The sequence below is a fragment of the Eptatretus burgeri genome, chromosome 6, assembly GCF_056783735.1.
Source record: "Eptatretus burgeri isolate ZD-2024b chromosome 6, Ebu_testis_v1, whole genome shotgun sequence".
NCBI classification, from domain to species: domain Eukaryota; kingdom Metazoa; phylum Chordata; class Myxini; order Myxiniformes; family Myxinidae; genus Eptatretus; species Eptatretus burgeri.
In genome coordinates, this window is record NC_140966.1 from 77,274,173 (window position 1) to 77,299,887 (window position 25,715).

At 44.4% G+C, this 25,715-nt stretch overlaps 2 protein-coding genes across 8 annotated transcripts in view; both read right to left on the reverse strand.

Annotated features, from left to right (window-relative positions):
- The window catches only part of SLC30A7 (solute carrier family 30 member 7), a 97,352-nt gene extending 93,088 nt beyond the window's left edge, over positions 1–4,264 (reverse strand). Inside the window, exons 1-2 of the mRNA XM_085885748.1 lie at positions 3,984–4,264; positions 3,501–3,602 (exon numbers count right to left, since the gene is read on the reverse strand). Of these exons, the coding sequence (XP_085741874.1) occupies positions 3,501–3,602; positions 3,984–4,063 (182 nt within the window). The 5' untranslated portion in view covers positions 4,064–4,264. The remainder of the gene's footprint in view (positions 1–3,500; positions 3,603–3,983) is intronic.
- Positions 4,265–19,302: 15,038 nt separating this feature from the next.
- The window catches only part of LOC147025119 (uncharacterized), a 135,162-nt gene continuing 128,749 nt past the window's right edge, over positions 19,303–25,715 (reverse strand). For all 7 annotated transcript variants that reach the window (XM_085885749.1, XM_085885754.1, XM_085885751.1 and 4 more), the window contains 7 exons: positions 25,405–25,485; positions 23,075–23,182; positions 22,866–22,967; positions 22,655–22,762; positions 22,286–22,405; positions 21,512–21,554; positions 19,303–19,703 (listed from right to left, as the gene is read on the reverse strand). In XM_085885749.1, the coding sequence (XP_085741875.1) occupies positions 21,518–21,554; positions 22,286–22,405; positions 22,655–22,762; positions 22,866–22,967; positions 23,075–23,182; positions 25,405–25,485 (556 nt within the window). In that variant the 3' untranslated portion in view covers positions 19,303–19,703; positions 21,512–21,517. The remainder of the gene's footprint in view (positions 19,704–21,511; positions 21,555–22,285; positions 22,406–22,654; positions 22,763–22,865; positions 22,968–23,074; positions 23,183–25,404; positions 25,486–25,715) is intronic.

The window sequence follows — 25,715 nt, forward strand, 5'->3', positions numbered from 1 at the left end:
GTCCCCTTTGCAGTAAAGCATCCCCAAAGAATGATGTTTCCACCTCCATGCTTCACGGTTGGGATGGTGTTCTTGTGGTTGTACTCATCCTTCTTCTTCCTCCAAACATGGCGCGTGGAGTTTAACCCAAAAAGCTCTATTTTGGTCTCAGACCACATGACCTTCTCCCATTCCTCCTCTGGATCATCCAGATGGTCATTGGCAAACTTCAGACGGGCCTGGACATGCGCTGGCTTGAGCAGAGGGACCTTGCGTGCACTGCAGGATTTTAATCCATGACGGCGTAGTGTGTTACTTGTGGTTTTCTTTGATACCGTGGTCCCAGCTCTTCAGGTTATTGACCAGGTCCTGCCATGTAGTTCTGGGCTGATACCTCACCTTTCCCATGATCATTGAGGCTCCACGAGGTGAGATCTTGCATGGAGCCCCAGACTGAGGGAGATTGACTGTTATCTTGAACTTCTTCCATTTTCTAATAATTGCGCCAACAGTTGTTGCCTTCTCACTAAGCTGCTTGCCTATTGTCCTGTAGCCCATCCCAGCCTTGTGCAAGTCTACAATTTTGTCCCTGATGTCCTTAGACAGCTCTCTGGTCTTGCCCATTGTGGAGAGGTTGGAGTCTGATTGATTGAATGTGGACAGCTGTCTTTTATGCAGATAACAAGTTCAAACAGGTGCAGTTAATACAGGTAATGAGTGGAGAATGGGAGGGCTTCTTAAAGACAAAACTAACAGGTCTGTGAGAGCTGGAATTCTTACTGGTTGGTAGGTGATCAAATACTTATTTCATGCAATAAAATGCAAATTACTTATTTAAAAATCATACAATGTGATTTTCAGGATTTTTGTTTTAGATTCCGTCTTTCACAGTTGGTGTGTACCTATGATAAAAATTACAGACCTATACGTGCTTCGTAAGTGGGAAAACCTGCAAAATCGGCAGTGTATCAAATACTTGTTCTCCCCACTGTATATATAGTTGAAGGATATAGCAAAGGTAGAGAACCTTTCCTTGTCCGAGGGTCGTAACAGTTATTGTTAAACTCAATATGGACCGGATATATGCTTAGTGATTTAAACTTCACATATGCTCGGATAAGTAATGTCACTAATCATTCTGACTAAAAAACACGGCACTCTGAGTCAGCTTTCTGCTTCTTAAGGTCTGTCATTACATCAACTGCAGCCAATGAGATTGTGTGTGTGTGTGTGTGTGTGTGTGTGTGTGTGTGTGTGTGTGTGTGTGTGTGTGTGTGTGTGTGTGTGTGTGTGTGTGTGTGTGTGTGTGTGTGTGTGTGTGTGTGTGTCCGTTCCTGGCAGAGATAATCACATATATTTCACAACTTTTTCCATGAAAATGTTCAGACCTCTATTAAAAATGCAATTGTAATAAAAGATGATTCTTATTCATATGCACTCTCTCAAATGATAAGTTTGTACACTGGCAACACAATGTGGTATGCACCAAGATACAGAATAGAGACCTTCCAATCTTCCTGTTCACTTCCTGCCAAGCCTGATGCTTTCACTTGTAGCGGTGAATCTGGACTCATCCACCTCGTTTTGTCACAACTCATCCACAACCTTTTGAGATATAGTGATTTTTTTTTTTTGGCCCCATCTATCAATTTTAGAAATCAGGCCTCTGTTGACCTTTTGACCTTAAAATTAATTGGTGGTTGAATTCATTGACTTGATATGCAAATCCTGTTCAAATTTCAAGTCAATTGTATGCAAATTGAGGACTTTAGAAAGTGATCCCAAGTTGTTGACAAATTTGGCCTATGTTGACCTTTTGGCATGTGCTGACCTCAAAAAGTAATTCCTGGTTGTATCCAGTCAGCCAATGTGAAAATCATCAAATTTAAAGTCAATTCGATGAAAATTGACAATTTTAGAAATTTGGCCCATGTTAACCTCAATATAATTGGTGCTTGAATTCAGTAAGCTGACTTGCAAATGGTCTTCAATCGGACAATTTTAGAAACAATTTTAGTAACAAACACACAAACAAACAGAGGTGATGAACAAACTTGTCAAAAATTTTTTTTCCAAGTAACAAACAGATAGACAGACATACAAACGGACCCAAATGCAATACCCTCTCCATCAGTGAGGGTAAAAATCAAACCTGTAGAGCATTCACAAACATTTCCAATGTTTGAAAGACTTTTCATGATGGAACAAAGATATATTTTTTTAATGATTATAAACATGCAAAGGTAGACAGACCTAGAAAGTATCCGAAAATGAAAAACTCGTCTGCATCCGATATGTCGTCTGACTTTTTCTTCTTCCGGATGCTAAACATGACGAAAGCAGCTAAAAAAAAAAGAAATACTAAAATATTGACAATTTTAGGTGACCTTGACCTTTTGACCAAGAAAGCAATTGGCTTCTGTCACCTAATATGCAAACCCTGCTCAAATTTAAAGTCAATCAGATGGAAATTGATGATTTTGTGACCTTGACCTTTTGACCTTCTTGACAGAACACAGGTTACACGCAATGAATCGGGTCATATTGGGTCACTGATTGATACTTTATGAAACCTTGACCTATGACATAAAACATTCAGGTTCTACTTTTTGATTGGTGCAATTCATGACCCAATAAGCAAATTCTTAAAATCTCAGGTCAATTGGATGAAAAGTGACGATTTGTGAAGGTGATCCTTGACCTTTTGATCAAATTAATTAATTTAGCTTAGTCCATATTCTCATAATAAAGTTTGTTGAAAATTTGATGACAAAAAAAGTTACGACCGACGTCGGCACCGGCACCGGCACCGACGTCGGCACCGGCACCGGCACCGACGCCGGCACCGGCACCGGCACCGACGCCGGCACCGACACAAAGTGATTGCAAAACCCTGTCTCTGCTGCAGTGGGAGCCGGGCTAACTAGGTAGGCTTCACCAATGGCTTTCCATGAGAAAGACATTGAAGGAAATTCCTGTGCCTCAGTGTGGATTACACAAGGGGGCGTTTTGCATAAACTGGGTCAATTAAAGGAACATTAAAGCAAATACAGATGCATAAAAAGGGGTACATCTTTTTATTAGGTATGCACCAGAGGTGTTGGTGGTTGACGATTTAAACTGGGACACAGACAAGGGAGGGAGAGAGAGAGAGGAAGGTTGAATTAAAGAACTTTGGGGCATATGGCAAGGAAAGGGAAAGAGGCTTGGGAGAAGGTACCAGTATGTGCAGAGAAGGGCCATTTTGAAGCATTGGGGAAGGGGAGGGGTTCTTGGGGGTAGTGGGGGTGGCGAGGTTCCACTATATTGCGTACGTAGTAAATAGATGGCCCCAAAAGTTAATCTCCCATTAAAGCTTGTGATTAGATATATATATATATATATATATATATATATATATATATATATATATATCTATATATATATATTATTTTTTTTTCAGTGGATCAACGTGAATGACATGTGAAACCACACACCACAGTTGTGTGCTCGCCCACAACCACAATCCTCCCAAACCTCACCTGTTGCTCCATACTCCAAACAGCAACTCGACGAAACCGAAAGAGAGGTTCAAAAGGAGGAAGAAGAAGAGGTTGCGTGAAGTCTTTTCTGAGAGAATCGATCTGCGTTCAGAGAACAGAACGAGCCATTGCGAGTGTGAGGACCAACCGGTCCACAGGTCCTCAAGGAAGGTCAGGGTGGAATGGTCATCTGATATAGTACGATATATCACTTAAAAAAGCAGTGTTCACATAATTATTCCACATTTCAGTGACTGTCGCGATTGAAACAGTGATCACAATCAAGAGCATCACATCCTGAGGAAAATAAATAAATAAATGTTTGAATTCGGTTTAACCACCGATACTCAAGACCAGAGTACACCGCTCGACTAGGCCCGAGGCCTCGACTAGCTCGCCCGGTTTCAAGTGAACTCGAAAGCCTGATTACAACAGCTTGGCATACATGTGATGGCTGGGTAAGGTTCGTGGGAAGGGGCTCACCGGAGCCAGCCGGACAACTTGCGGACGAAGTTGACACGCGGAGGTTTGTATTGGTCGTCTTTCGCGTACAGGGGAAGCATCACTCTCTAGCGGATCTTCTTCTTCCTCCTCCTCTCGGACTATCAATCACCGTGTTTGAATGTGCGAGACTTCCGTGTGCGTGTCCTGCGTTCACCCAACTGTTACGTCGACATGAGGAGGGAAGGAAACGCTGACATTTAGAAACACAGGAAAGTGCAAACCGCTCCACGTATCGGACACGTGGCTGACTCCTCCTCCTCCTCCTCCTCCTCCTCCTCCTCCTCCTCCTCCTCCTCCACATAATTGATTTTGAATGGTTTTGTTGGATCTGGAGCAGAAATCGAGAGCGAAATTGGCGATATGGCAGATTTTCCACGTTTTTTGTCCCAGATGTATTACTTTCCGTGAGACCGTGAGAAACGCGAAACCAATAATTTGGCGCGAATTTCGTAACTCGCTTGAGGTCCACTAAGTACGTACGCCTTTAACTGCTCGCAAGTTTCATACTTCAATATTAATACGATGGGTTTTGCGTTTCGGTTTGTGGCATGCAATATATATAACTAACAAGCCCGTAGGCGGACATGGGTAGTCGACTACCCAATAGAACCTGACGCAATAGGCACGTTCGATGGGGAATGACCTGATGATTAAGCACAAGAAAATTCATGATTCGAGCTTCAAGGGTTAATGCTGTAGATTGTTTTTTCGTTAAAATACCCCCACATTTAGAGGTTTTTCGGCCGTTGCTAGGCAACGGAGGGGTCCATAGCAACGGTTCATTCTCACGCATAACTAGGACATACCATGAACCTACCATACCAGTTTCATGTATATCTGACTCATAGTCTCTGAGATATAACAAACTTCGTTTTTTTATTGTTTTCGACCAGGGTTCATTCAAAGTCTATCTTCTCCGACAGTTTTCATAGGATCCGGCTGGAAATTTTTGACAATATGGCTGAATGTACTGCCCACAATCGGTCGTGGCCCGATTTTTGATTTTCGAAAAAATAATTTTTTTATGATTTGAAAAAAAATTCAAAGTCCCGTTGCTTGGCAACCAAAGGTTGCGTTGCGTGAGCAACCAGTACCTACGCGGCACAGCGAGGTCATAAACTGGTCCTACCACCCAAATTTCATCAAAATCGAACAACTGCAAGGGGGTGAAAACCCCCGACAAACACACACGGACAGACCGACACCACGACCAACAAATAAGGGGAGATCAAAAAAAAATTTTAATCGAAAATTATTTTTTTTTCGAAAAAAAATGTTTCGACTCGATCGACAACCCAATACAATTTACAAGCTCCAGGCCTCTCCGGCAATCTCCGCCCACAATACACCCGGCAATCTCCGCCCACAAGATACCTGGAAATCTCCGCCCACAATACACCCGGCAATCTCCGCCCACAATACACCCGGCAATCTCCGCCCACAATACACCCGGCAATCTCCGCCCACAATACACCCGGCAATCTCCGCCCACAATACACCCAGCAATCTCCGCCCACAATACACCCGGCAATCTCCGCCCACAATACACCCGGCAATCTCCGCCCACAATACACCCGGCAATCTCCGCGCACAATACACCCGGCAATCTCCACCCACAATACACCCGGCAATCTCCGCCCACAATACACCCGGCAATCTCCGCACACAATACACACGGCAATCTCCGCCCACAATACACCCGGCAATCTCCGCCCACAATCCACCCGGCAATCTCCGCCCACAATACACCCGGCAATCTCCGCCCACAATACACCCGGCAATCTCCGTCCACATCACACCCAACAATAAGTATGACAGAAGACACAGGACAGAATAGCCAATTATATAACAGCGCGATGTCGCCGCGCTGTAAAAATAAATAATAAGTTCAAGTGGATGTGGCTCCGCCCACAAGGGGCGTGGGACGCCCCTCATACAAAAAGACACAACTAGACTATGATATCTAGCTTGTGTCCAAGTTTCATCAAGATCGCATCAAACGTCACGGAGGTATGCTCTGTAGAGAGTCACAAACACCCACAGACACAACGAAAATAATGGTCACTGCTGGCCTCCGCAAACCAATTAAGAAAAGGTGTCACCATCTACACTTTATCCATAAAACCCAACATCATGAGAATCGGAGGAAAATTATTCAATTTATGATCAAAAAGGTGTTTTAAAAAAAGAAAATTTAGGTCATAATCCAAAAACAAGTCGGTCAAGGACACCAATCAAATATCTGGTGCACAACTTCAGTCCAGGTCCACTGTTATGATGTAAGAACATCTTGGAAGGCTAAGCAGTCTTTGAGATTCAGGTCATCAGTAATCCCCATTCAACTTTCAATGTCACTGCTTCTTATGTGGTGATGAATGTGTTGTATCAGTTCACAAAAAGCAATCGGTAATGAAACGAGACATCCATTAGGTGCTGACATCATGCAAACCATCAATCTGCAAGGCAGCAGATCCGAGGAATGATTACTGGGAGCGCACAGCCAGAGCTCACCTAGATTCTGTCATTGATTTGGTAGTTGCTGATGCCAAATATCACAACAGCTGTTGTTGTTATAAGAAATTATTCAAAGTTCCAGCCAGCCAAAAGAGAGGTCATTCCGGAGGTGAAGATCTCTCATCAGCATTTGATCATTTGCTTCGCTCTCTTCATGAGAATGATGAGTGTCATTATTCCGTTGAGGGGCTACTCCAGAAAATTGGAGAGTATCTCCAAATTTCAGCCAGTGGATGCTCTGAACAATCACAAAAGGCGAAACTTAAAGCTCACTTTGGTAAGAATGTAATCATCGCAAGTCTGCATGGAAAGAAAGCTGTGGTTTGGTTCCATGACACAGGGTTCAAAATTCTGAGTAGTACATGGTATGATCATTAATCACTGGACCCAAATGAAGAACGTTTGACTATTGTAAAGACAGCTACAGCAATCATGAAGGAAGACATATGTTCCATGGCATATGAAATCGACACATATACACCTGTAGATGCTAATTTTTGTTATGTCAGTTCTGTAATTCCAGAGACACTGAAAGTATTCATGGATGGTGTGCTAAACAGAAGGAGAAAAGGAGCTGCAGCTCACTGGGAAAGGAAAAGTGCAGTTACCATTAATGCCATTGTCTCTGCTATGAGACCAAGATCATTTATTTCAATTATACTGTTACGTTTGTGGGGTGGGGTTAGATATCACATGACAACAGATAGGAATGCATAGAGTATGTAGCATGATCCGTTTACGAGTAGTTAGTCAATATCAATGTAATAAGTAGGGGCATGTCAGCTTAAGGATCATGTTGTTTGAATGTGCACCATACAGGGGGTGGTGCATGGCAATAACTAATTAGGGATTATGGAAAAGGAAATTGTGCGAACGTGAACCAAGGACAAAGAACTGTTGCTCTGTGGTGCCTTCTTTCTTGCTTGCCTGTCTCAGCCCTGGTGCTGTTTTTGGCTGCCTGTTGCCTGTTCGTCGTCTGGCCAGTCTCCTCATCATCTTGCCCATCACCTCCTAATCCCTCCTCATTGCCTGCTTGTGGCTGCTCCACACCCATCCTTCCACCCAGTACCACCATAACTGGGTCCCCTGATTTTGTCCCTATTCCATCTGTGATTAAATCTGGTGTGTGGCACCTTATATTTCTTGAGATTTGTTTTTACCTCACTGTATATAATTAATAAGCCTGGTATTGGCTTAATGGCTCTGGTGGTGGGCTTGGGATCCAAGGATCATGAGTTAAAATCCCCCTTGGTTGTTGAATTAATACCAGGTGGGGTTGACTCTGCCTGTCTTCCTTCTGAGGTCAGCAAAATGAGTGCCAGCTTGCTTGTATTCTGTGTTGGAGTGGCGACCCATCCAGGATTGTGCCCAATACCCAAGGAGACTGCTTCGGCAGCACCAACTCTCTGCACAGAGTACGGTGCCAATGGATGGATGGATGGTTCGGGTGGTAGGCTTGGGATCCCAGGGTCCTGAGTTGAAATCTGGCTCAGCTGTTGAATTAATACCAGGTGGGGTTGACTCAGCCTGTTTTTTTTTATTTTTTATTTTTTTTTGTTGTTTTTTTGTTTGTATACCTTGGTCGAGGCTCGTATGAGAGCAAACACACAACTCACAGCAAGGAGGCATGAGACAAGAGGGGCGCGAGTGGAAGGGACAAAACAGTGGGGAACAGACACATTAGGTGAACTGTGGAAGGGAGAGGGATGGGGATGGGACGGGGAACATGGCGAAGAGAAGATGGACATTTCAGGGACTTTCAGGAAGGAAAGCAGGAGAAATGAAGGAAGTGGGCTTGGGTGGATTATCGGGGGTAGAAAAGATCGAGGATTTGGATGGGGGAAGATAAGAGGTGGTGGTGAACAGCTGTTTTGAAAGCCTGGAGGGAAGAATGGGAAAGAATAGAGTGAGGAAGTTTATTCCAAAGACAGGAAAAAAGAGGAATGAAAGAGTGAAGATGAGCAGTGATTCGTGATTTTGGTAGTTTTACCAGAAGGGGGTTGTTGGCGGACCTTGAGCGCCCTGTGGAAATGTGGTGGGGACAAATCGCAGAGAGAGCAGGGGGGGGCAAGGCTGGAGAGGAGTCGGTAGAAGACAGAAAGACCACCGACCAACCTGCGGTGATTGAGTGAGAGGCCCAAAGACTCAGCTTCATTGCGGGAGATGCCGATGATCTTAAAAGCCCTGGTTTCGACAGCGTGAAGTCGAGAAAGGTGGGAGGCAGGAGCACCAGCCCAGAGGGGAGAGCAGTACTCCATCAGGCTACGGACAAAAGCTTTGTAAGTGGTCAGGAGCTCAAGAGGGCCGAGGAAGGACTTAGCACGACGGAGGATTCCCAGTCGGCGACTGGCTTTTGAGGCGAGGTTGGAAATGTGACTTTCCCAGGAAAGGTCATGGCAGATAGTGAGACCTAGAAGCTTGAAAGAAAAGACTTCTTCCAGAGGATTGTTGAGAAAGTGGATGGGGGGTTTTGTAAACGGTCCTTTCGAAGAGACATAGTGAGAGTGTGAGATTTGTCTGGATTGAAAGACATGTTCCACGTGTTGGACCAGTTTGTGATTTTATCCAGATCTGCAGTGAGCGAAGAAGCTGCTGCTTGCCGGTCTGAGGGATGACAGATGGTACGGCAGAGGGTGGAGTCGTCGGCAAAGAGAAATAGAGGATTTTCCAGAGAGTCCGAGAGATCATTGATAAAAACCAGAAAAAGAACAGGGCCCAGAACGCTACCTTGAGGAACTCCAGCCTGCACAGGAAGAGGGGATGAAAGAACTCCATTTAGGGCCACACGTTGACTGCGACAGGAGAGGAAGTCTGCGAGCCATGAGTGGAGATGGCCTTGAATACCATGGGAAGAGAGTTTGGTGAGTAGGGCAGGGTGCCAGACTGTGTCAAAAGCACGTGATATGTCCAGGGATACGGCTCGGATTTCCTGTCTGGCATTGAGGACCTCCATCCATTGATGGGAGAGCAGAAGCAGCATATCCAGGGTAGAGTGACCTGGTCTGAAACCAAATTGATGATTGGAAATCAAGCCATTGGAGAAGAGGAAGGATTTCATATCTGAAGCGATGATGGATTCCATCACCTTGCTGATGATTGGGAGAAGGCTGATTGGTCTGTAGTTATAGGGATCTGTTTTTGCACCTTTTTATGCAGGGCAGTGATGTTAGCAGATTTCCAAGCAGATGGCAGATGACCTTGGGCAAAAGAGAGGGTGAATAGAACAGAGAGAGGGTGAGCAAGAGCAGAAGAGCAGGCTTTGAGGACACGTGGGCTGATGCCGTCTGGACCGGTTGCAGAATCTGACTCGAGGTTTGAAAGCAAGCTCTCCACCTTGTCAGGAGAAAAGGATACAGAGTCCAGGGACAGTTGGGTGCGACTGGGTAAAGTGGGTAGAGATAGTGATGGGTTTAGGACACAAGATTTAGCTGCAAACACCGAGTTTAGACATTCAGCTTTATCACGTGTGGAATCAGCAGTGCGGCCATTTGAGGTAAGGGAGGGGATGGAGGGGGAACATACACCAGAAACAGATTTGATTAAACGCCACCAGGATTTTGAGGAGGGAGAGAGGTTTGAGAGTTCAGACTTGAGATGAGAAAGATGTTGTTTTCTGGCTCTCCTGAGGGTAGATACACACTTGTTCCGAGCTTTGTGGAAAGAACTGAGATTGCCCTCAGTTGGGTTTGCTTTCCATGAGGCAAAGGCAAGTTGTTTCAGGACAACTGCCTCGCCACAAGCTTCAGTAAACCAAGGGCGGGAGGAAGGGGAGGACCACTGAACACGAGAGGGGATAAATCTGTGCATGAGGGAGAGCAAGTTTCTTTGAAAGAATTCCCAGGATGAGTTGATGTTTGAGAAAGTAGTGATAGGAGACCAGTCTGTCAGTTTGATGGCTGCTCGGAGACCCTGCCAGTCGGCTTGAGTGAAATGCCAGACTCGACGGCGGTGAGGTGGTTCTCTGATAACAACCAGAGAGATGTCCACTTTGACAAGGACGTGGTCAGAAGAACCAATTGGAGCGAAGGAAGAGCAGCAGATATTGTCAGGGAAATTTGTCAAAACCAGATCCAGAAGAGATGGAGTACCATTGGTTGAGATCCGGGTCAGGAAGTTGACCGATTGAGTCAGTCCCAATGAGTCGCAGAAAGTTTTTGCTGATGTCCCATGGCAGGTGAGAGGGGTACCCACACCTTGCCAACTGGCGTGATGACAATTGAAGTCACCACATAAGAGGAAGAGAGAGTTTGGATGAGAAGATAGAAGATGGTCCATGTTTTCGGATAGTGAGATGTAGATGGAGTCATCACTGTTCGGTGGACGGTACAGTAAACATATAAACATGAGGTGGGAGTGGAGGGGAAGCCGAAGCCAGAGGTATTCCTGGGGGTGTGGGGGAGTGAGAGCAGTGCATGGAGAGTGAGGAATAGAGTCTTTGATGAAGAGAGCAACACCTCCACCAGGACGAGGCTCAGGTCTGTCATACCGTAAGAGGGAGTAGCCAGGGAGAGATACTTGGGGGTCAGACACGTCTTGGGAGAGGAAAGTTTCTGTTAGGCAGATAATGTCTGGTTTGTCAGTGGCAACCTGTATGGAAAGATCTGAAAGGTTTGAGCGAAGGCCCCGGATATTTGAGGTCCACACTTTTAATGAAGAGGAAGGGGAGGAGGCTTTGGGTGCAGGAGGTGGAGGGGGAGGGGAGGGTAGGACAAGGGACGAGGGGGCAGGTAAGGAGGGTTGCTGAAGGAGTGTGGGGTATTGCAGAATAACGAGGGGAAGGGGCCGAATGAGGAGGAGAAAAGGCTCTGTGGTGTTGGGCGAGAAGGGGGTCACGAGACAAGGAAGAAGGGGTTTGAGGAGTTGAGGAGGAGAAGAGAAGAGATGGAGGGGAGAGGGCAGTGGAGGGAGGCAGGGTGGTGGATGAGAGAGGGGGCAACTTTGAGAAGGAAGAGTGAGGAGGATGAAAGGTGGGAGAAAGGTGAGGGGGGAATTTTTGAGAGAGGTGAGAGGGAGGCTTGGAGGGAGAAGAGTGGGATGGTTGCTTTGAGAGTGAGAGTGAGGGGTGAGGGGGGTGAGTTGGCACTGAAGTTGGAAAAAAATCCTTCTGATATTCTTTCTGAAGTCAACAAAATGAGTTCCAGCTTGCTGGGATTATTGAGCCATGAGTATCCTGTGTAGGAGTGGTGACCTGTCCAGGATTGTGCCCAATAGCCCAGGAGACTGCTTTGGCAGCAATGACACTCTGTTGAGTCTGGTCCCAATGGATTGATGTATAGATGGATAGAATTAATTATTTATCAATTGCATTCCCTTCCTTCCATCCCAACCTGCTGTTGTCTCCTCTATCACCATTCCCTGGTTATTTTTATTTGTTTATGGTTCAGGGAATAAACCCGTTGGTTTTTTTTTAAAAGCTTAAGGTTCTCATGCCTCTCCTCGGTTCCTGCACGCCCGTACTAACTTACTTACTTACTTGGAACCATACTCTCTACACAGAGTGTCGGTGCTGCCGAAGCAGTTTCCTGGGCTGTTGGGCACAATCCTGGACAGGTCGCTACTCCGTCGCAGGATACTCTAATTGCTCAATTATCCCAGCAAGCTGGTACTCAATTTGCCGACCTCAGAAGGATGACAGGCCAAGTCAACCCCACCTGGTGTTTATTAATTCAGTGGCCAACAGGGCTTGAACTCAGGACCCTTGGATCCCAAGCCGCTACCCGAACAACTGAGCCAACACCAGGCTCTCCTGCACGCACGTAGTCTGCCATAATTTGGAAATCTCCACAGGAATTAAAACCTTTCAGTACATCATGGGATTTAACCTCCCCCTGCAAAAAACTCGATGCTAGTTGAGCTATTGACGCGACAGTACTGATCAGACTGGCAATGTACATTCATAGGCATGCCGGGTCACAACACCTCATGGACATGCTCTGCAGTATGTGTGTATGTGCTTCTTACAGTGAAGCAGGGCACGATGAGGAATCAACGATTACATATAGACAGTCTATAACATCAAAAGTGTTTAGAACAATCTGTTTTCCTTGCACGCAATGACCGTTTGTGATACGACTTCAGCCCTGCACCGATAAGGTAATAAGAAGACCTTCACTCTACTTAATAAGCATCCAGAACTGAAGAAATGTGTGGAAGGATTCAATGACTCTTCATCCTCAGTAGAATGTGTCACATCAGCTGAAGAAGAATTTGTGTTGACCTTGTACGGAGCAGCGAAGACCACATCATCACTCAACAAGCACAGACACCCCTGTTTCACTGAAGCTGTAGCCAAATTCCCAATTCACACAAAACTCCAACTCACAGTGTTTCCGCCAACATTTTCAGGAGCAAAAGAACATTCCTTGCATTTGTATCAAGTCCAAGTATGGTTAGGACATAACTAACCAGCAACTGAGTGGGGTTGGGACTTTGTCAATGGACAGCGACATCCATTTTTGACACGCCAGTCACCTGCTACTGATGCACTTTTAAATCTAGTTTGGTGAAACTTTAAGTATGGTTGTGAGTGAGGTCGTGGTTGCAGAAAGGCTGGCATTCACTGTTCTGTGATGTGCGGTCAGTGGTGTCGGGGCAGTGGCTGCAGCAATTCTGAAGCATCACAAGTGTATGAACAAGACACTGATGAGGATGATCATTTTGGTACTCCACATGATAAAGAGCGGGAACACGTACAATCTCACGACAGTAGTGATAAAGAAGAGACATGACTCAAAATTAATATGGTCACACATAACATTCCATTGTGTTTATTTCTTTGTTTTCTAAATGTATGAAAATGTATGTAAAAATGTTGAAAATATTAGAAATATGCCAGTAGTGTTTTTCGTTTACCTTTAAATGAATTCCTTGTCCATAAAAACCTCCATTTTGATACCAATATCAACTTTCTATCATATCTAGAAGCAAAGATATGTCACATTTAGTTAGAATGGTGACCATCTTGGATTTCGCTCTCCAGTGGCAAATGTTCACACGAGATTTCCGAGGACTTTTAGTATGTTGTTTAGGAGATACTCACGAAGGTCCCCACCAATTTTCATCTTTTCCCTTATTTTTTATTAGTAAATGCCACCCGTCGCTTCGCTGACAGTAATACTAAAGGAGGGAGGGAGAAAAAGAGGGGGGAGAGGGGAGAGGGGTGGGGGAGAGAGAGCAGGGAGAGTGAAGAGGTGGAGGGGAAAGGAGAGAAGAGGGGGAGTGAGGAGGGGTGGGGGAAGGGAAGACAGTATGAGGTGAGAGGAAGGGAAGACAGACATGTGGTGGAGCGTTAATGACGATTCATACGTTTCATCAAAATAATTCTGCATATAATGCCAGTGAAGATGGAAACAAAATAATGTCTGACATCCATTTTCTACTGGTCATATAAACATGGTCCAGAGACAAACTCCCGTCCGGACATAAACACCGCCATGACGCGTCCAGAGATAAACACCACCCGGCCGAATTTGGAGCCAAGCTGGCCGGAGATAAACACCGCTTGGACACGTGTGGAGACAATCCTGCCCGAACATATCCGGAAACAAACCCTGCCTGAACACATCCGGAGACAAACACTGCCCAGACATAACCACCATCCAGATATGTTCAGAGATAGACACAGAGAGACAAAGAGAGGGGTGGGGGGGGAGTGAGAGTAGATTTGGGAGGTGGGTGCTGCACTGAATTGGGAGGGGGAAGAGCAAGGATGGGAAAGAGAGAAAAAGAGAGAGAGAGAAGGAAAGAAGGAAAGAAGGAAAGAAGGAGAGAAGGAAAGAAGGAAAGAAGGAAAGAAGGAAAGAAGGAGAGAAGGAAAGAAGGAAAGAAGGAAAGAAGGAAAGAAGGAAAGAAGGAAAGAAGGAAAGAAGGAAAGAAGGAGAGAAGGAGAGAAGGAGAGAAGGAGAGAAGGAGAGAAGGAGAGAGAGAGAGAGAGAGAGAGAGAGAGAGAGAGAGAGAGAGAGAGAGAGAGAGAGAGAAAGAAAAGAGAGGATATTATATATATATATATGATGTTAGGGGAGTTAGGAGAAAGAATGTGTTCTGCTTGATGAACACACACACACACACACACACACACACACACACACACACACACACACACACACACACACACACACACACACACACACACACACACACACACACACACACACACACACACACGTTGCGGTCAGTGTGATTACCAACTACAGTACTTACTGTATACAACCCAGAAACCTTGAGTAACTTTCACCAAAAAACAGCGTTGCATTAATTTAGACATTTCAGGGACATCTTCACAAACATTATTGTTTATAAACAGTTGCATGTGACGGGTGGAAAAAATATTTGGCTCAGTCAATTAGAAAACACGTTAATTTGGCAAACGGCTCGGAAATCGGTTGTTATTTCACAGCAACTCGCTCAGAACGACGGAGCACGACCCACTCGCTCAGGATTACGGAGCACGACCCACTCGCTCAGGATTACGGAGCACGACCCATTCGCTCAGGATTACGGAGCACGACCCACTCGCTCAGGATTACGGAGCACGACCCACTCGCTCCGGGTTACGGAGCATGACCCACTCGCTCAGGGTGATGAAGCACGAACCACTTGCTCAGGATGACGGAGCACGAAACACTCGCACAGTGTGATACAGCATGAAACACTTGCACAGGATGACTGAGCACGACCCACTCACTCAGGGTGATGAAGCATGGACCACTCGCTCAGGGTGATAGAGCACAACCCACTCGCTCAACGTGACGGAGCATGAAACACTCACTTTTTCAGGTCACATATCTCATTGAAGTCACTCTCAGCAAATGCGCGTTGGACACAAAGTCCGACCAGCAAGAGACAAGGCCTTTGCCCAGTCCGTTTGTCTTAGATCCTTGGTCAGAGTCCAAGTCTCACATCTGTAGAGCAAGACTGGAAGCACCAAGGACCTGAAGACTCGGACTTTCGTCCTCCTACACAGATACCATCAGTGCCACACCCAATGATCCAGTGAATCCATGACTCTCCAGGCCCGATCGAGAAATCTTTCGACCTCTGACTCACAGCATGCAGAGACATGAATATCACTGCCAAGGTAAGGGAATCTGTGACCTCAACATCCTCATCACAGACAGGTACAGACAAGATAGCAGCATGCAAGATGTCATTCCAAGATTCCTCGCACATCGGCCTCCTGTTCACCTTCAGCACATGTGCAGTTTTCTGCCATCATGCCTGACCCTGTGACTGGTCAATTGAATCCAGTGTCCTTTTGGAGACAAAGTTACTCTTTGCCTGACGGTGGGTTCCAAGACACACAGCAGCAACATCAAGATTTGTAGTCTTAAAGGTACTCCACAATTCCTCAGGATGCCTGAAAACACCCAGATCCCCTCAATCCCCACTCAACCTGTTCGGAAACTCCTCAGCTACCCTTTCATCCATAAGCTTGCCAACATCCAGCCTGGGCTTGGATGGTACCATTCTTTTGGATTTGAGACACAGCTTCAGATTTGCTATCACAAGCCTGTGGTCATTATTGAGGAACTGAGTACTCTGGTCGACCCTGCAGTTCCAGAACAATCTCCAGCGACGATCAGCAAGCACATGGTCAATTTTCTTTGCCACACCACCAGCATTGAAATACCAAGTCCAGCGATGAGCCTGTGGGCACTGAAACCATGAACCAGCCAACATAGGTCTATTACATCTTGCGAAGTCCAGCAACTTAGTGCTGTTCTGATTCCTGCTTCCAGATCCATGGGGCCCAACGCATGTCTCATAACTATCTCTATCAGAGCCAGTCGATGCATTGAAATCACCCATGACTGGAAAAAGTATCTCGCCTGGGGCACTGATCAACCACAGACTCGAGCGTGGCATAGAATGCATCCTTCACAGTGAGATCGCTCTCCTCAATCAGAGCATGTACAGAGACCTGGGAAATGACACCCAAGGAGTGACGATTCCTCAGTCTCCAAATATGCTCATTGATCAGTGTTACCTCGATTATCATGGGAGTCAGCTTATTGGACACAGCCACAGCAGTTCCCAGGGCATGGTGACCATTAGTGCAACCAGACCAGTAGTAGGTTTAACCACCAACATGAACTGACCATTATCTGGTCTCTGAACCTGAGAGTGCAGCAATATTGATGTTCAAACAATGGAGCTCAGGTGACAACAGAGAAAAGTGATCATCCGCTCTTAGAGTGAGGACATTCCATGCCACCTCACGTTAACCACCTCACACAAGGAACCACCTCACGTTAACCTGAAGAGACTGCTATCTGGTGGATGGGACGACACCTCAGCACCAACCTGACAGACATACTACCACAACCCGACCCAGCAGGGTTTCCCCGTAGTTTTCCTACTATTACCAAATAATAGGGGTCTGCTGTTGGATCACATGCTGCTGGACAATCATCTCACCTAGAATTTAGTCAGGTGAGCTTATGTGATTGAGCAATGTCCGAAGGTGAGTGAGTCAGTGAGTCCAGAAACACTTCAGTCATTATCACTTGAACCAAACACACAATTTTGATGAAACTTGGCCACAACCTTCATATCTGATGCATAACGAAGGTTTGTGGACTGCATCAAAATCTGCGCTCATGACAGGGGGTCTTTGGGTTTTTTTGACCCTTCCCCCACAATAGGTATTTGCTCTCTTCTCCAGAACGACACACACACACAATTTTGATGAAATTTGACAACATTCATCACCCATGATGGACCAAAGTGTATCGACCACATCAAAATCTGCGCTCATTAAAGGGTATTGGGTGGGGGGTTGGTTTTGACCCCCCCAAAAAACAACACTAGGTATTTGCTCCCATCTCTGAAACTGCAGACAATTTCGATGAAAGTTGACCACAACCTTCATCACCCATGACATCCCAAATTGTATCGACCGCATCAAAATCTGCACTCAATCAGATCTACTGGACAGGGTTTGACCCACCAAAATAGGTATTTGCTCTCTTTTCCGTAACTACATACGAATTTGATGAAACTTGCCCAGAACCTTCATCACATGTGATGTACCAAAGTGTATGGACCGCATCAAAATCTGAACTCATTAAAAAGGGACTACAGGAGGGTTTTGACCCCCCCCCCCCCCAAAAAAATGTGTTTGCTCTCTTCTCCTAAACTCTACACACAGCTTCAATGAAACTTGACCACAACCTTCATCACCCATGATATACCAAAGTTTGTTCACGGCATTAAAAAATTCAGTCTGAGGGAGTACGGGGGGGGGGGGTTTGAGTGGCTGTTGCTCATGATCCAGGTGAGCTTCAGGACAGGAGGTCCTATTTCTTGAACTTGTGATTGATTCTTAAGAAAATATTTGTTTCAACTAAAAGGATGGAGAATTGTAAAGTTGGATTGTAAAGTGGTCAAGTTGGATTGTTCTTGTGATTCAGAGTTGCCACAAGCCTGAGGTCGGTATTGAAGAACTCAGGACTCAGCGCCTCCAGCAAGGCACATAAACCATGTCTCTATTAACTCCATAAAACAAACCTTTCATTTTGCCAGCCTATATTTTCTTCATGACCACACAAGGCTTTGCCCCAGCCCCATCATCTGGTGAGCTGTCCTGTGAAGGGCAATTGCACAGGAAGTACTCCCATGGAGTGGATTTTTCTCATTTTTTTTATGTTGCGGAATGAAGTGTTTTACAGTGGCTGTTGTATACATACGTACACACACACACCTTTCATTTTAGTAATTGTTGGCTAAACTGAGGAAATCCAAATATCATTTTACTTTCTTGATGCTATGTTTACATATTATTAGCTCACCTGGACTTTAGTCCGGTGAGTTTATGCGATCGAGCAGGGTCCATTGGTGAGTGAGGGAGTGTGTGAGTGAGTAAGTCAGTCCGTCCATAAACACTTCAGTCATTGTTGCTTGAACCAAACACACAATTTTGATGAAACTTGGCCCTAAGCTTCATATCTGATGCCTAATGAAGGTGTATTGACCACATCAAAATCTGCACTCATTAAGGGGAGTCTACAGAGGGTTTTGATCCCCCAAAATAAGTATTTGCTCTCTTCACATGAAATACACAAATTATTTCGATGAAACTTGAACACAACCTTCATCACCCATGATGTAAGAAAGTTTGTTCATGGCATTAAAAAAAAAAAATCATGGTCCAAGGGATTCTGTGGGGGATTTGAGTGTCTGTTGCTCCTGATCCAGGTGAGCTTCAGGACACGTGGTCCTATTTTTCATATATTCCTCACTTGATTTTATAAGATTGTATTTGCATTCCTTTTCAACAAACCTTCTTGATGCCAAAATTTATCTCAATACCGAAATGGCTCAGTTCTGAAGAAGGCACCCAAAGTTTTGGAGGCCACACAAATATAAAGCTTTTGGACCAAGACATAAGCTTTGCCCTTTTGTTCAGTTTTACCAAACAAAGAGGGTTGGCATGGGAGCCAGGAGGTATGTGCACTTTCCTCTCACCTGGGTTTGAATCTCAGTCTAGCTATAAACCGTCACCCTGGTGTTTCACATGCAGGGCAAGGCGTCGATGTGGGTCCTATCCCTCGGATCGATGTTAAACCGGGCATCCCATTTTCCAGCATTAGTGTTGGTGGACGTTAAAAATCCCACGATGTCCATCGTGAAAAGGAGGCGAGTTATCGCAGACAGCCTGAACAAATCACAAGTTCCTGCTCTAACCTACAGGAGGCACTGAGCGGCACAGAACATCAGCGGCACAGCCCCCCAGAAAACGATGCAAACCCGCTGCGACGCCGTGCATTCAAAAGAAGAATCAAAGTCAGTTGTGAAACACAAACTGTTGTTGAAACTTTATTTTCCAGCACCAAAAATATAATATTATGCATTCAAAATATAATTCCTTTTATGAACAGTTGGTACCAAGATAAATTAGCCATCTTGCACTTAGCTTATGCTTGAAAAGAGCGAAGCTAATATACTGTATAAGCAATAATGTAAACATTTATTTTATGATAACGATTTAAAAAAAACTCTCAATGTAAGGCAAACTTTAAATATTTGCTCAGTCGCTGTTTACATTTTATTGTTTTTGTAGAAGTGCTATCCAATTATCAACTGAAGTTTGATAGATGCAAGCATTAAAAATAAAAACCCACAAAATATATTTTTCTCAAGTATAAAACCATGAATGTTGGTGATGTTATTGCTGCCACGATGAATCTGATGGAGAGAAGGGCAGGAGTTCATGGTGTCAGCAATAAATGCAAACGTGTTTAATCAGATATATGTGCTAATTTGGGCTGACAAGATAGCCTACAGGTAAGCATACTGGCAAATGAGCCATCTAGCCTGGGTTTGAATCCTGACATCCCTGACTCAGATGCAAAATGTCATCCCAATGCTTCATAGGCATGGTGATTCATCAATGTGTGTGCCATTCATTGGATGGATGCTAAGCTCGGTGTCCCATCTGATAGCAATCAGGGACCCCCATCCCCCCCCACAAAAAGCAAGATATACCATGAAAGATAACACCTTGATAATTGTGTCGAATGTACTGCTTAACAGAGTACTTTTTAAGGGCCCTGTCACACCTTGACGTTTTAGCCAGCGTATGGCAAGGTATCAAAATGTATGTAAAACGCTGGCATACGCTGAACTATTGATGTTTTTTCCAGTTTTGGACGTATTCATAACGAGTTGGACGTATGCATAACTTATTAGTAACGTACACAGAACGTTTCGATAACATATAGATAACTTATATCAACGAATGCTGAGCGTGTTGTCGGCGTTCACAACCTATGCCCAACGATAGTCTAATTTATGCATAGCACGCGGCAGCGTATCGCCGACGATCACGTGGCGTAGGCTATTAAAAGGCTGAGGCTCAACGATTCAAATCATAACCGCACTAGACATCGAAGTGTCAAGCCGCTGTCACACCTTGACGTTTGCGCCGGCGTATGCCGACATATGAAAAATTTGCCAAATACGCTGGCACACGTCGAATACGTTATGGGTAAGTTTTGTATTTGTTAATAACATGCTGAAGCACGCTGGCATATGTCGTAGTACACCGAGTACGTCGACAAATTTTCAGCATGTTGAAAATTTTTCGACGTACTCGGCGTATGACACACGTTCCGCATACGCTGGGCATAAGTTGTAGGCACGTTACGCGATCGTTGACACACGTCGACACATGTTACTTGTAAGTTACTCATAAGTTGAAACACGTCGAGGTAATGGTTAGCTCCAGACTCCCTGGTTTTTATTTTTTATTTTTTATTTTCTTCGGTATGACAGTGATGTTGACACTTCGATTTCTAGTGCGGTTACGATTTAAATCATTGAGCGGCAGCCTATTAATTATATTATATTATAACCACACTGGAAATCAGTATCAACATCACCGTCATACCGAAGGAAAAAAAAACAAAAAAAACAGGGAGTCTGGAACACTGATGCTAACCATGACCTCTACGTGTTTCGACTTATGAATAACTTACAAGTAACGTGTGTTGACGTGTGTCAGTGATGTCATAACGTGCCTACAACTTATGGCCAGCGTATGCGGAATGCGTGAGTCATACGCTGACATACGTCGAAAAATTTCAAGCATGGAAAATTTGTCTAACAGCTGTGCGTACTACGACGTATGTCAGTGTACTACGACGTATGCCAGCATACTACGATGTATGCCAGCGTACTACGACGTATGTCAGTGTACTACGACATATGTCAGTGTACTACGACGTATGTCAGTGTACTACGACGTATGCCAGCATGCTCTTAACGTATACAAAACTTACCGATACGTATTCGACGTGTGCCAGCGTTTTAGACAAATTTTTCATTCGTCGGCATACGCTGGCTAAATCGTCAAGGTGCGACAGGGCCTTAATCCAATTATATAAACTGAAAAAAATGCAATAATTATTATCAGATTTGGTGATGTTCAATTTTCACAATTTGACCTTTTATTTCACCTTGAGAGGCGATAGTATTTCATAAAATGTACTCACATCCTCTCAGAGGTATGGGTCATCATTTGTGCTGGTAAATTCCCTGGAGAAGAAAAACAGTACAGGTTACAGAGAGGTTTTGTCTGTGACGTCAAGTTTTCACAATCAAAATCAAGCAAACAAAAGGAAAGAGGACAATCACCACATGGGCATTCACAATCATGGAACTGGTTGTTTGGCTGGCAGGATAGCATAGAGGTGTGCACACTCCCCTATACGCTGTCTAGACTGGGTTTGAATCTCAACCCAGCTAAAAACTGTCATCCCAGTGTTTCACAAGCAGGATGATTCATCAATGTGTGTGTGTGCCATTCCTCGTATGGACGTTATACTGAGCATCCTGTCTGCCGACTTTATTGGTGGACGTTATATATCACAAGGTTTCCATCATGAAGAGGAAGCGAGGTATCGCCGCCACCATCAACAAATTACAAATTCATGCCCTAACTGACTGTTGGGAGGGTAATGGCAAACCACCCAGCATAACTCAAATCCAGAAACTTCTTCGGCATAACCGATGCTCTGTGAAGAATATGGCACATCTCATCTTGCCATCAAGGGGCCGGCATTTTGGTTTGGACAGAAACAGGCGAAATTTGCTGGTCCCGTAGTTCAAAAACCAGTGGTTTAATTTTTGCAGACGAAAACCCATATTGCACAACAATGCCACAAAAAAGTTGATATCTTTCATTTTGATCATGCAAGGTGGGTGTACGCCATACATGAAAAGCCAAGTCCAGTAACATGAATACAAACGGATCGATAGCTACTTACTGCATCTTTTTGTTCACTTTGCTTTGAACTCGATGGAGCGTATACTCTCGATTCAGGGTGTGCAATTGAGCCCCGTACACTGAAGCACTGCGCATCGAGAAGTCTGGATAACTTGTTTTACTGTAAGAAAGGAAACTAAAAAGAATCAAACATTTACCGCACAAGAAGAAGCAGAAGAAGAAGAAGAAAAAAAAAATTTCCTCCACCAAATATTCTGGATTTTCTTCCGGCGTGGCTATTCCTGGATTTTAAAAGCATATGCATATTACTTTTGCACGTCTTTCTTCACGAAGGAACAATTAAAGTGAGTAAAAACAAAACAAAAACTCTTCCCTCTCGAATGTTACAAACCCGATATTATAAACATACCTCCGCCCCATCGAGTAATTCACAAAACTGTCGTCAACGGATTTCCGCGAAGTTCGAATAACCTTGTTGTAAAGGTCCACATTCTCCAAGGAAGAATTTGTCGTGTCACTGGGGTGGTAAGAGGTAGATTGTTCCTCCAAATGTGTTTGCTCGACAGAAAATATCATGTCAACACACAGAAAATGACCTTTTTGAAGATCACCACCCATACCTTTGGTGTGAGGAGTAATCAGAAATGTTGTTCCACGTAGTGCGAGGCATGTCTTCCTCCAGTTTGAACGCTGGGTTCTCAATGACCGTCTGCACACCTGGTCTGCAAAAGAAAAACAAATAAACAGAATATAGCATTAGTTGTTCAAGTCTGCAAATAACTTTCATAGCACATAATTTGAAAATTGAACAGGTAGTTTTGAAACTCACCTTTGCAAAGGAGAGTAGACAATACGCTGGTTGTTGGTCAGTGTGTGAGTTGTTTCGTGTTCGGAGCTGTTGGTTGTATTTCCATACACCTTGGTTTTCACGCTGGATCTGTTGAGGCAATTCCAAAGAAGCGGGAGGAGGGGGGGGGGGGACATGATAAAGCTTTGAGAGAGAGAAAAAAAATTATAAACAAATTTTACCGATTCAATCATTTTCTGTTTGGATTAAAGAATATATGCGGTATATATGGTGCCTATCCCTTGTCTGTCTGGTTTCCTTTCTCCTCTCTCACCACTCCATGCATCGTCACCACCTTCCATCGTGGTAGATAGGAGTCTCACAATTCAGCTATCCATTTATTCTGGTCAAAAGTAGACTTTAATAATAAATAAATAAAATCGTTCACTATGCCAGATGACATCGTGGCATTCCAGTTGGCGACGCTTGAAGCCTGACCGTCACAAGACCAGTCTCGGTGGAGTAATCGTTCGAACGTCTGCTCTGAGCCCGGGAGGTCGGTGGCTCAAACCCTGGCCGAATCATACAAAAGACTTTAAAATGTTGCGTGCTGCTTCCTTGCTTCATGCTCAGCATTTAAAAAGGATAGAGCATGGACAAACAACCAAAAGTCATGAATAATAACGCAGGCTTTGGTGGGACGAATGGCCTCCACCCGTGTGAAAAGTTCCTTGTGAGGGAACTCAAATTTATAAGATTGTTATTGTTGTTGTTCCATGGTCTTCCAATCCGAGCAAATACCACACCATCCTGTCATCCATTATTGACTGGCATATCCGCTAGCATTTCAAAAAATAAATAAAAGTAGAGCGATGCTCACATCACATATCTAATCTGGGGTTAATTGTCTGTATCAATTCCCAAAAATGTTGATCCATAGTAAGGTTTGCGTGATTGTTGGAAAATATCTCGGTCAGCAGGCAAGTCAGCAATTCGTAAATGTAATAACATGGCCTGGGCCTTCGATCAGGTGATTCCAGTATCTGGAAGAATTCGAAGAGACAGCACCCTCAGGTAACAAGCCATGTCCTCAGGTAGCATGTTAAGCAGGAACAAATGCTTATGCAGTGTTCTCACACACACACACACACACACACACACACACACACACACACACACACACACACACACACACACACACACACACACACACACACACACACACACACACACACACACACACACACACACACACACACTCCACGGTCCGAATAGATGAACCAGTCCGAAGCTTCGACTCACTGAACTTCCATTCACATACACGTCTGCATTCAAAATTTCTTGAATTTAGTCCGAAGTAACTGTAAGGTGTGAGCACACCTCAGTAGTTGATGCAAACCTAAAAATATTTTCTGTCAGCGATTACCTTTTAATAATTATAATCTAGGCTCGCAAACATTACCTGAGGTGCAGCTATGGTCAAATGGGGGCAAGCTTCTTCGAGGAAGCATTAGCAGAGCTTTGGCAGCAAAGAGCAATATAAGGCCATCTGGAAAAATTAGCTCATTGTTGCTTAGTGGTAAAAGTAATGAAAACACTATGAAAAAATAGGAAGATGCAAAAATAAATAAATGAAAATTTTTTTTTTAAAGAAAAGACTCCATTTCGATTGAAAACGGGAAGCATCTCAAAATGCAAAGCCCGTCGTCCACGTCCGCTTTGTACTCAAACTAAACTTGACGAAAAGGACTGTTAAAAAAACATAAATTGCACATTTTATTAACTTGTGTTCTCCATATTGTCATGATAAAGGTTTGATGAAGATTTGACGACACAAGCTCCATTGGTAAAAATGTTACGGCCCGGGCAGACGCAACACTGAATCTCAATGGTAAATAAATAATCACAGAAGCGATTAAAAAAAATCAAAAAAAATAAAAAAACACGGGCCGTCTTGTGCTTGACGTGCTGCGGTGGGGCTCATAAGGGCTATTTATAGTCACCATGACTTTGCCCTTTCACATTTTGAAAAAATTTTTTCCATTATTTCCTCCATATTCTCATAATAAAGGTTCAATGTTAAAAAGTTGATGACAAAAGCTGAAATGGTAAAAAATAAAGTTGTAGGGCAAACGGACGGGCACGCACGCATGCAAACACACACACACACACACACACACACACACACACACACACACACACACACACACACACACACACACACACACACACACACACACACACACACACACACACACCGACACACACACACACACACAATTGCAAAACGCTGTCCTCTGCTGCGGAGGGGGGGGGGGGAAATGGGTAATGATTTGGGGTCAGCAGTCACCATGATTTCCTTACAATTTTACCTGGGTACGGAGCTGAATCTCAGCAGAGAACTCAATCGCTTATAACCAGTTGTTGTCTCATCTTGCTCCTCCTCGGGGATCCTGTACAAATGAATACTATTTTTTTATTTTCATCAGGACAGAAATGCTTTCCATAATATGCAATACGTACAAAATTTGCAAATATTCAGCCACTGGCCAATGTGTACACCTCATAAAAGCCTCATTTTTATTCTCTCTCTGTGATCACCTTAAAGTCAACCTTCTCTATGCACATATGCCTGGTGTTGGCTTAATGGTTCGGGTGGCAGGCTTTGGATCCTAATGTCCCG